This window comes from Scophthalmus maximus, chromosome 2 (genome assembly GCF_022379125.1).
Source record: "Scophthalmus maximus strain ysfricsl-2021 chromosome 2, ASM2237912v1, whole genome shotgun sequence".
Lineage (NCBI taxonomy): Eukaryota > Metazoa > Chordata > Actinopteri > Pleuronectiformes > Scophthalmidae > Scophthalmus > Scophthalmus maximus.
The window spans coordinates 25,425,016-25,437,317 of record NC_061516.1 but is presented as its reverse complement, the minus strand read 5'-3'; the positions used below and the strand labels follow the sequence as shown (position 1 = coordinate 25,437,317).

The 12,302-nt window shown below is 46.6% G+C and overlaps 1 protein-coding gene across 2 annotated transcripts in view; it reads right to left on the bottom strand.

The window, feature by feature from the left end:
• The window catches only part of tmem132e (transmembrane protein 132E), a 306,684-nt gene that overhangs the window by 90,273 nt on the left and 204,109 nt on the right, over nt 1-12,302 (bottom strand). Inside the window, exons 1-2 of one of the 2 annotated variants that reach the window (XM_035626574.2) lie at nt 4,155-4,639; nt 2,582-3,560 (exon numbers count right to left, since the gene is read on the bottom strand). In XM_035626574.2, the coding sequence (XP_035482467.2) occupies nt 2,582-3,560; nt 4,155-4,233 (1,058 nt within the window). In that variant the 5' untranslated portion in view covers nt 4,234-4,639. Of the gene's footprint in view, nt 1-2,581; nt 3,561-4,154; nt 4,640-12,302 lie in introns of those variants that run through there. The other variant, XM_035626576.2, reaches the window with a different exon arrangement.

Here is a 12,302-nt window from a genome sequence, read left to right as displayed (position 1 = left end):
TAGTGGGAATCAGCATTAATGAACCACTTCTTCAGGGAGAATCCTGCTGGTTTCCAGTGACAGCCTAATGAGTTCTCGAGGCTCAATTAATCCACTGCAAGTCTTCAAGAGATCCCGTTAAAATTACAAGAATCGTATTTACAGAGTGTTTCATCACCATTCCTGAGTTAGCGGGTGATGGATTCCTCCTGTTTCTATTCTTCCTACTGCCGTCACGCCTACGAGCAGAGAACTTTTTTTTTTAAATTTTCGGCAAAAAAAAATACTAATTTATTCTCTCAATATTGCATTGACAACCGAGGAGAGGGAAGAAGTGCAGAGAGCCTAAGCTGAGCCTCGTGTTCCCTCAGACAGAGGGTCAAATTCAGACATTTAACATATTATATACTGCAACAGCCATTATGGTCCGACTGAGGCACAGGTCTAGTGACAGAAACTACTAAACTGTTTCTGAGAAAATCTGGAAAAATATATTATTATAATATATTATTAAAAGATGGCTGCAAATTGATAGCCAATAATGGCTGCCTGTTGAGTAGTATGTTCTGCCATGTATTGCCCTGTGTCCAAATCTCTTTTGAGACCTTTTCTAAACCTTTTTTTTTAATAATATTGCATTTCACAAAATATTGTGAAACGGTTGTGATTGTACACAATGTTCCCAGATTAACTTCTACCATCACAGTTTTCTGCCTGTTTGCCATTTATATGCTAATAAAATGAAAACATCTAGACTACATTCATATGCATATGCTTTTAAATTCAATGATTCCTTTTATCCCAGCTCTGCGGGAGTCAATTAATATGGAAGTAGCTGATTACATGCTATTTTATAGCTAACTGTTAATGACCACCGCCAGGGAGGTTGTGTTTTCACCCCTGTCCATTTGTTTTCTTGGTTTGTTTCTTTGTAGGAGGGGATGGGACATGGGACAAGGAAGGAACCAAAACGTTCTGGGGCGTATCCCATAAAAGGGGCAGATCTAGGATCTTTTACATTGCTGACTTGGTGGTTTTTAACATCCTCGCAGATTTCCCAGGAAATAATTCATGGATCTTGATGAAAATCATCAGGAGTATTAAGAGGACTGATATCTATCAATGTGTCCAACAATTCTGGATCTAGCATATTTATTTGCCAAAAAACTGTCAAAATAGTTAATTTTCATGTGTTAAATGAATGATATTGAAGTAGTTTTGCTTCTCATTAGTCTGTTTATGTTGTGAATAAATCTTATATTTTCATCAACCTATCATCCTTCTGCAAAGGAGACTATGCTGTCATGATTTGCATTGTTTTGGTGGCCTTGGCGGAGAGATGTAGGTAGGTTCTATTTTGATGAAACATGAACATGATGAAAATATCAGGGTTATTATATATATATATATTTCTCAGATTATGGGCACCAGCTATTATTTAGTTGGAAGTGCAACATGCTCTGTACTGCTTTAGGCATAACTACATAGAAATGTGTTGTAAAATTAGTTCAAAGAAAAATATACATTGTGGATTCAGTTTGTTCTCTTCTGTGGTAAAAGTGGACGAGCATGAAACACTACAGTGTACCGCAGTGGGGCCGTTCAATGTGTGATCCACAAGCATTACCTGGTCAAACACAGGTCGGGGGCTTTAAAACACAAACTGCTTTGAGCAGCAGTTCCCTGGAAATTATTCAACACAGTCCTGTCCTGAGAGAGAGAGAGAAATATAAATCTCTCAGCGATACGGCATCACTTCAGAGGGGTTGAACCGCACAGCGCTGCGACACTTTAACCCCGTCTTTTCCACTTTATCTCACCTGACTTTAATTACTCCTGGCACGTCACTTGGCTCAGTGGAGGGGAAATGAATGAGAGGGATGAAATGTGTGATTACATGCTCATTTGGCTCGCTAGACCTAGAACGGACACAAATGACATTGCGGCCCAAAACACAAGAACATACTGAAAGAACTGGAATTGCACGACATTGGCGACAATTACGTGTATACGCTACGGTCTCGTGCCATCATTAGATTTCTACAATTAATTTTGATATTTTACTTAATAACCTTCATCCAATTACGCCGCTTTGAACCAGGCTGAATATTGAGACGGTAATGAAGCCAGCCAGTGCTGTGATAATTGTTCCATTAACGCTGGGCTATTTGGACATGCAAATCCTATATTTCTTGTGCGCCTGTCAACTGGGGACTTTACAAGATGCAGCTTTCATACCGCATGGCTCTGTTTGCATGCATTCTTACTGCCTCAAGCATAAACCTTGGACAAATTGCAGGCGATTATGTGTGAGCATAATTATAAGGAGAGATATAAGACTGTGGTTTATGACTGGAGGGAAATGACTAACGTTGGCGTTGAGGTCTACCAGGAAGCGGCCACATAATCTATTCATCAATATTTCTTGTGTACACGATTGCATGGAAACAGGAAAACTTGCAGCATGAGCAAGTAAACAGCTAGATCATCCGCCCACGTGTGAATATAAACACATTAAATGTGACATTCAGGGTGGGAACAGGATCATTTAGGGAGAAACTCACAGAACATGCCTTCAGTTTGCATGGTAAAGGAGACTTACTTGAGGCTGAACTGCTCGACAGTGGAGTTGGGCATCAGGTAGAGGGAGATTCTGAGGGTCTCTCCGGGTTTCAGGGGCTTCTCCGGCAGCCTGAGGAACATGTTTTTGTCTAGCTGTTTGTCCACCAGCAGCTGCTCTTGACTGGCCTGGTACAGGCTGATGCTCCCAATGCGCAGCAGGGGGTGCTGTGACAGAGGTTCTCCCCTGGAAGCGCCACCACCCCTGTGACCTGCGCCCTCACTGCACTCCCCTTCCAGATTGGGCTCGTGCAGCGTGTAGTAGAGCTCAGCCTGGAGGGTCTCACTGGTGAGCCCGTCCAAGAGCCCGTCACCGGAGCCTTTCCTCCGGCCCAGCGGGGCCACGTTGGTGTTAAACCAGGACGGAGGCAGGTCCAGCTGCGCCAAGCACTGCGCCAGGTTGCCTTTCATGCGGCAGGAGGTTTTAATTTCACGGACGTCCCGGAAGGCGTGGAGGCGGACGCAGGGCAGCTTGTCCTGAGCCTTGAAGTCATCCCAGTCGCGGCCAGCGATGTAGAAAAACACCTGGACCGTGGGGTTGTTGGAGAAGACCCGGGCCTGGACAATGAAGGCCCGCACCTTCCAGTTGACTGTCAGCTGGCCGGGAATATCCAGTGGGCTAGCTGGCTGGAGCAGCTCCTTGGACAGGGCCTGGTCTCGGGCAAACGGCCCAAAGCTTATGTTGATGGCAGGCAGGTCTTTTGTCTGGAAAACCACGAAACTCTCAGCTCGCTGCAGTGGGTGTCCAGCGCCGGGGCTGCTGCTGCTCTTGCCACCGCCGCCGCCGCCGCCGCCAACTGTTTGTCCTGTGGTCTGGGCCTCTCGCAAAAAGAAAGCCAGTTGTGCATTGGACATTTTAAAGTTGGCGGGCAGGTACACGTTGGGTGGCGAAGGACTGGCCGTCAACGCTGAGGAACTGAGGAGGGCATCTGAGGTGGTGGGAAAGACCTTGCCTGCGAGGGCTGCGAAGACAGAACGGAGAGGAGAGAGGTTAAAGAGGCTTTCAATCACGATGACTCCTTTTGACCTTTTATCAATGCGTTTAACAGTAATTGAGAGAAAACAAGAGTTACAGTGAGAGAAAAAGAGATGCCACAGAGTTGGTCAATGACTGATGCATGAGCAGGAAGTCGTACAGATCTTACTTGGCGAGCTGTGGGAGAAAGAGGGGGTAAAAGGTCACCACACACTAATCAAGACGATAACTAGCCAATCCGTGTCAAGCATCTCGAGCAGCGGCCATGCAGTGAGACACGTTCACATTTACGAGGTGTGCGATCTTTATTTCTTCTGGAAGGTAACAGCTCATTCAGTCCGAGCGCTTCACCCAATTGAATCTAAAAAACTCCCCAAGAAACTCTTCTGAAGAACCGACCAAGAGGCAAACTCACGGGGGACACCGAGGAAACTTTAAATTGCAGAGTAAATAAGAAATGTCTTTATCCAGCGCACAGCACTTGTTGAGAGAAAAAAAACAAGTCCACACAGCTTGGCGCCTCAACCACTACAGCGAAATCAGCGTCATCAGAGAACAAACGGAATAGGAGTGAACATACTTATCAAAAGTAGCCAGAGCTGAGCACAAACACAGAGTTGCACGTCCCCATGGTCCAAAGCACATGTTAAAAGTCCCATATTCCAAATGGTTTTATCATTGAAATCTCATCCTCTAAAAAAAAAAGTGTGGAAAGGAAAAACAAAAATCAAGTGGCTCTCTTCTCGAATTCCCCCCCCCCCAGAAGAAAAGCCTCTTCAATTGGTGGTGCTACTCAGCGGGCACTCCACAGGAGTGTGGTCTTAAGGAAAAATCTTTGCCATGTGTCGCAAAAAAGAAGAATAAATGAGGGCGGGTGGAGAGAAAGAGAAAAAACATAAATATGCTCCGGCAGTTCCCTCTCTTGGCCCCGCTCCTGAAGGCCGGCTACAAGGGGGGTTCTTCTGGGCTTCTTGAACTTTGTGCTCGTCTCTCGGTCTGGAGAGTGGCGGAGCCCCACGCAGCGGCTCTTTCAATCCCAGACTGTGCACGGCTCCAGGACAGACCCCTGACAGACAGGCAGAGCCTCCTCCTCCTCCTCCTCCTCCTCCTCCTCCCGGCTGGTGGGCTGGAGCAGGGAACTACACAGACAAAAGCCTTTGACGCCGCCCCATCTTTGCCACACCTAGTCTCGGGTCTGTAATCACCATTTTAGCTCCCGGTCAGAGCTGAGACACACAACCCACAGAGGACTCGGCTTACACCACACACACACACACACACACACACACACACACACCACACACACATGCGGAGGTGAAAGAAATAACACTCTGCAGCGCGACTCATCCTCTCTCCCTCTGGACGTGTTCAGGCAGACTCGAGTGTGTGTGTGTGCACGCAAGTGAGTATGAGGGCTGTGTGTGTGTGTGTGTGTGTGTGTGGTGAGGCGGGGGATGGATGTATTGCTTCAATGCCTCCAGGCAGAGAGAGAGAGAGAGAGAGTAAGTGAGAGGGAGAAGGGTAGAGGGAGGGATTAGGTAAAGATTATTGATGAATTAGCCGGGCTCTCTTTCCCTTCTCCTCCTCCTTTCTCCTTCTTCCCCTCCTCCTCCCTCTCCACACTTTTTCGTCTGCTCCAGCCCCATGAGAAATCCATGAGAATGGGGGGGGGGGGGGGGGGGGGGGGGGGGGGGATACCAGCTGGAGGGGGAGGGGTATCTGGACTGCCTCCCTGCGCCACTCACATGTGCCTGGAATTCCCATAATAAAAGAGAGAGAGGGATTTCGTGTGTGTGTGTGTGTGTGTGTGTGTGTGTGTGTGTGTGGGCCCCATAAACTGAATGGCAAACAGTGGGAGCAACAAAAGATGAAGCCACGGCCGGGGGGAAACATCCCGCACTTACAAATGAGCAGCCGTAGCCATAGAGAAGGCTGCAGGGACTATAACGACGAGGGAAGCTACTTAGAGGCCCGTCTAGTCTTTATCGAACCAAAAGCTCTCCGACTCACAGGAATGTGTGTGTGTGTGTGTTTGGAAAGAGGAGCTGCCCTCGCCTCGATCCAAATTAAAAGCGACAAATATGTGCAGCGGTCTACAAACTTTCCTTCAGGTCCCCTCTCGCGGAACGCCCGGGCTACGGTCCGAGCCTCCCGGCGTGACCGCGTCGTTGGCCGTGACAACGTCGCAAAGTTCGGGGGCCAACGCTGCAGCCCTTAAGAAGGACTACCTACACGTACCTGCCAGAGTTAATATCAAGGGCGCATGGGTTCCTTTTTGTCTCGCGATCGCCCTCCACTGTTTGAAGCTCTGTACGACTTTATTGGCCCGGTTAAAGAGTGAGTAGATATTGGAACAGCGTCACGCTCCGCGTCCCGAGTGGCCTGCAGCTCCAGGAAACCTCGAATCCGTAGGATCTGCTGGGACTTTTTAAAAGTTAATGTGCTTCACTCCCCCCCCCCCCCCCCCCCCCCCCCCCCCCCCCCCCCCCCCCCCCCCCCCCCCCCCCCCCCCCCCCCCCCCCCCCCCCCCCCTCCCGCAAAACCACTGCGGAAGATAGCCTTGAGCAAGGCACTAAAAGGAACGCGTCTCCATGTGTTCCACAAGCACCTGCTGCTGGCCAAACAGCCCAAGACAAAGCGCTTTTCCAGCCTGCTCCTGTTTTTTAATGGTGATTTAGTTTTTAAGTTTTTTAAAGCAGTTTCCCTCCGACTCGGTACCACTTTCTCTCTCTCTCTCTCTCTCTCTCTGCTGCATCTGTTCCTTTCCAGCGCCGGGAGGCTTCAGGGCCACATCAGGAACATTTGTTAAGATACGATTGTGACTTTTGAACAGTTTGCATTGACATTATCGGAACAAGTGCGAGCTAAAAAAAAAAAACCCACCACATTCAACTGTTTGTATCGTCGCTGATGTGCAATCTGATCCATCTGTTGGACAAGCTGGACCGGAGAGGAAGTGAATTGTTTGCAACACAAACCGATGACCCCGACAACGTTGGCAAACAATATAACACCAAGTCTTGATGAAATGGATACATATTCCAAATACTATGTGCCACGGGCTGCAACCTTTTCAGAACATATTCAAAAGTTTTAACAAAGTAAATATTGATGTATGAAATTGAGGTATTTCCACAATCAATTTCTTTCGGTCAGCTTCATACTTTGGACCGCCACTTCCTGGGAGGGGGAGAGAGCCATATTCTCTCTGTCTGCTGGGAAAACATTGATTTTCTCACCTTTCACCTTAGTCCAGAAATGTACTGTGTTTATTCTTTACTACCATAACAATCATGAAAACTCTGAGTATATTCCGTACGTGTCATTTGTTGTATAAAGCAGTCTATCAAAAACGTGATGTAGGAGTAAATTCTTTCATCGCATGTCGAACGAGATGAAATTAATTTGCATCAATACAGATTCCTCTTCTCATGCGGCAGCGTGGCAGCTCAGCGGCCGACTGCGGACGGTTGCGGATGTTGCTTGGGAGAGAGAACATTGCTCGAGTGTACTGACCATATTCTGCCAAAAGCACAGTGGGTTTGTTGCCCCTGGCAAACCCCCGAGGGCCGTGAACCGACGGCGACACCGATTCTCTGTAGCCAAAGGGCCTGAAGGTCACCTGACTAACCACCCAGGCGCCTCCTGATCCCTCTCAAAGGCAATGAAACTCTACAATAACAATACGCGCATTGAATGCCATCAAACAAAACAAATTCCTCGCCCCCTTTTGCTCTCGACCCCCCGAGGCGTCCCGGTGTCATTCGAGAAGGTGATTATAGCCTACGATGCATCGGGGTGCTCTCTGCCTCCTCTCAGACTATAACAACATCGCTGGGTGTGGGTGGGTTTGAAGGGGGGAACACGGACGCAGATGGGCTTCCAGTGTGAAACCCAATCGCCTTCCTCTTCCACTTGATGTCCTATTAGACCTCGGGCCAAATTGAATTGAATTCTCTTCCTGTTGCGCTCCCATTACGCGCAACATCTGCTCTGGTCGTACGTGTGCGAGTGTGTGTGGTGGTGGGTGGGGGGGATTGAGTGGTTTTCTCTTCTGAGGGCACTTTCTATTCATTAGATTACTTTGACTGGTGTCAATTAATGAACGTATGTGGCCACTTTGAGGCTGAAGCATTGGGCTTCTACACCCACACTTGAGATAAGAAAACACCAGAATGCTCCAGATTTTTCATCCCAAAAGGAGGATTCAATCAATCAGTCCACTTATTTGAGCTTTTTGCGTTTCAGAACTTGCTCCAAGATGGAAATATACCTCCACGAGGAGAGGATAATGCAAAGGAAATCAAATGTCGACACACACATTGAAACTGCTGAAACCAAAATCCCTGGGTGTGAATACAGCCCAAGGCGTTACTGCTGGTGGGGCAAAAGTCTTAGCAGGAACATAAGAAGAGCCTGGCAAACCTTGCAACCAGATGCACCTTCCACACAAATACTCCACCTGAACACGACCACGTTCCTTCGTTTCCACCAGGTGATGCTGCGTATTCTATACTGTGCGTTCATGTTCGGAAGGATCTGGAAGTATCTGCTGTGCCCGTTCATCAGGCTAAAGAAGCCTGGTGAAGATACCGAACCATACAAAAGCTGCCTTGTGTAAAATGCCGGCCGCCAACTCAAGGAGGAATATAAGGAGGTGGCTGTTATGAGGAGGGCAGACATTTGATCTTGAGAAAGGGAAGTGCATAAATGTCTCTTCAAGTAAAAGGTCAGGGAGAAACTGTTGAGAGGGTTTAGAGAGGAATAGAGCATCCTTGCAGCATTGCTAATGCTACAGCGCGAGGGGTTGCCCTATCGATCTTCATCTCACCCCTCCATCCCCTCCCTTCTTTACACCGCCTTGAGCATACCGCTATTACATTCGAAGCGGTCAAATAATACCTCAATTCAATTCACCCGACTGCACACCGCTCCACGGTCTGCATCGCTCCGTGAGAACACTTAAACGCCGTTAATGCACTTTTTCCCCGTCAAACTTTTAACTTTGCAATTCTCTATTTTTCTACTTCCATTACACTTTTGCCGAGACGTGCATGCAAATAATGCCCCATAATCCGAGATGCACTGCGTTTATCATTCAATTAGCTACGTGTAGGTAGAAGATGAGAATAGCCTGAGGACACACCGGTGGAGCTATAGTCCTATTTCTTGCCTTCCTCTCCGAGGAATTTGTCTATTTCCACCTCAGTCAGATCTGGATTTACCTTTCGAAACGGACTGCAGCTGAATTGGCCCAAACATTCATATTGTAATTCGCGGACTTCATCTACATGCAAGGGGTGATTACAATCGAGTTTCACTCTGACCGGGGAAGGTTTGTCCAGCCCGTGTGTTCGCATGAAATCAAATCACTTTGATGATTTGCAGTAGAGTGGAGTAAATCCGTCTATAGGCTATTTGCTATATATTCTGCTCATTTAGACGTCTGGCACACCTGATCCAATTTAACAGATCTACGACGTGAGTGAGCATGTCACGATTTAATTAATGAAGCAGAAACAGATATGAAGGCTACTTAACGTGGTCATCTAACGTCTGTTAAGTGTCTAATTATTTCTGAACACAGCAACGCAATGATTATTGAGGCAGCAGTGATGAAAGCGATATTCCCATTTTTGAAATGAAGTGGGTGTCCGTGGACACATCGCACACGCAAACCCCTCCTACTTCTGAAGCTTCACATTCAAAGCTTTTAACTTGTTGAAACTCAGGTCGGCTTGGAGGAAAAAAAATCTACAGAGCAAGACAACGGCTGTTTTGGGCCTTTTTTTGGGGGGGGCAGCGAATGAGTTTCAAATGTCACAGGACGTGATGGAAGACAAAGGAGCAGCCACACTGAGTCGCCACGGTCGATGAAGAGCTGCGGGCGACAGGCGTCACACCGCCGACTTCTCAGCAAGGTAACCAGCTCCCTTCACCGTGGACCCTGCTGTTTGTGGACTTGTGCCTTTCGCAGCGTAAAATCAGATCACGGTTGCTCACAGGACGATGGAGGAAGGCCAATTATTGCCTGACATCTTTATTAAGAAACAACAGCAACAGTTTGTTTTGTTGCCCCCCCCCCCCGGAATTCTGCGACCTGGAGTATTTAACCACATTTTCTGTTCCTACCAGTAAACTACAGGTGTCGCCAAGTAAACTGCAACACTTGTGCTACCAGGTTCCTGAAAAATGGAGACGCAATTAAGGAAGAAAGAAGTCTTGTTTTTTAATACCCTTTGGCTTGTTAGTTTTCTTGAGATGTTTTTTTCATCCATCATATTTATTGCCGAACAGTGCATCTGCCAGAACAGGTGCTCCTTTGGAAAACCTAAATCGACCTTCATTTGGTCTTTCCTGTTTCTGTATATCCACATATTTGACGGGTAAACGAAGGCAGTGAGCTGCTTAAAGCCACATAAATAAGAGGAAGATGCAACCGATAATTAATGTACTTCAGCCAAAGAAAAACAGATTCACAGCTGCGTTTCTACAGTCAATCTGCAACTCCGTGAGTCAGACTGTGCATATGTCACAGGCAGTGTCAGAGATTTCTCAGCATCTTTTTTTTTTTTTTTTTTAAATCTTCTCCCTGAGGCGTGATTGATACGTTTTTGGCCTCAGGTAGAAGGAGATGAGTTATATCGCTCTCTTAACATCCATGTGCACCTCCACTCTTGAATTATGCAGAAAGTTGGAAGTTAATAACTTTTGTGGTATTTCAAGTTCGGGTAATCGAAATTTGCAAGTCAGCACCGCCTTGGGAAAAATGGACAACTCCCGTCCTCAGTGCAGTCACTTGCCACCTTTGTCTCAAGGGCTTATTACCCTACAGAGGTCCCCAAGGACATGGTGGCAACACTAAGGGAGGGTGCCGCTTCGTACAGCGCGGTGAAGAAGTGGGCTGCCCAATTCCAACTCTGCAGAGAGAGCGTGGAAGGTCGATCTGTCCGTCCGTCCGTCCATCTACCTAATGTCTCGCTATGCCTATCAAACTAATTGTCTTTTCCTTTCTCATCACCTGTATTTTCAGTATCCTACATGTAGAGTCTGTTGATGGAAGTTATGTTTTTCTAACACAATTCCCGGGATTTTACAGTGTAACTGGTTATGGTAAAAAATTTAAAAGAGGTTATTCCAACTCTCTGGAGTCCGTCGGAGAAACTCAACCAAGGTTGGTTTGTGCTGCTTGATACACAAGCATTATTGGCCAATGTTCTGAGCTCATGCATCTTTAATTCCTGTCTCATTTTTTGTATTTTTTCAGATTGTTATTTGTGTCTGTAAATTAAGTATCTACGTCTACATCTTTTTTGTAATCTAACCCCTTACGGGTTGAATAATATATTTCGAGTTGAACTGAAGGAAACAAAGTGAAGGCCAAACAATCTAAAACTAGGGTAACTTCTTCGGGATGAAGTGCTCTCTCTGTTGGGTCAAAGAGGCCGTTTGAATCTGACTCTCAATTTTCAATCCATCTCTTCCTGTGGACAAGAAACGTCTGACACAAGGAGACACTTTGGTGAATGTGCGGGGTCAATTAGTGGAGATGGAGTGTTTTCTCTGTTAAAAGTCTCACTTTCTAATTTAGGCTGATAGGCAGTGGTGTATTTCCACATCACATTCATTGGACAGCTTTAATGAGGCATAATTTGCAGATTAAAAAGGGAGAATATATAACTGGTGTGACACCATCAGCGGGAAATGGAACATTTCATCATTGATCCTTTATGTGCACCCATAAAAATCATCCATAATTTATATTATCGGCCGCCCGGTCCAGTGGAGGCTGTTTGGAAGCGGCGACTGAGCCAAGATATAATGCGGTGGTCTTCTGATTAAAGACCTGCTAAGACTCTATCATTCACTTATTTCCCAGGAGCTGACTAGATCCCGGCAGTACTGTTTGACATCAAATACTTACCAATCAATTGGCCAAAAGCTGAGCTTGGAAAGGAAGTATTGCGGGATGAAAGATGATCTAACCCTTTGAAGAGTTAAACCCATCACAGTTTTTCTTTCTTTCTTCCAGTGTCCTTGTTTTGATCATTGGAGCCAACCTTTGCGGCGGAGGGCTGACGATTCAAGGAGCTCAATTATGTAACCGCATGAATCAAATATGTAGAGATTGGGACACATTGTTGGTTTCTAACCTAAATGATTTGGTCTCGTATGTTAGGTCGTAATTAGAGGGGGAAACCAGAGGCCAGCTCGAGCTGACGCACGAACCTTCAGATGCTAATTACGTGGAGTTAGTGTGGCTTTCAGCGCGGCCCCCTGCCTCATGTTTTTTTGCTGCCAAGCGGGGACTTGTAGCCACCGCGATTGTAGCTTATTGATGTGAGGATGCAAATGCCTGGTGGCGGCGTGATCTGTGCCTCAATACGACGCAATCTATAGGGCTCTAGAGAACAGAGGTTTCTCCATGGGGGATACTCTGTGTGCGGTAAATTGAGCCTCGTAGCGTTACACAGCAGCTGCTACAGAATGATTCCCAATACAGAGGGATTGCATGAAAAGGATTTACTGGTCTTCGTTGGCAGAGAAAGTCTGTTTTATCAATCCATGTTTTTCATTATTGGGTATATGATGATGTATAATGAAAGTTTCTTTCCTGTACATGATATTTATTTGTCAGACAAGTTCTACATAGTTCTACGTGGAATCAGCCACAACCTTGAAGCAGGTAACTGGTTTTAATGTTGTGGCTTATTGGAGTATTGTTTTG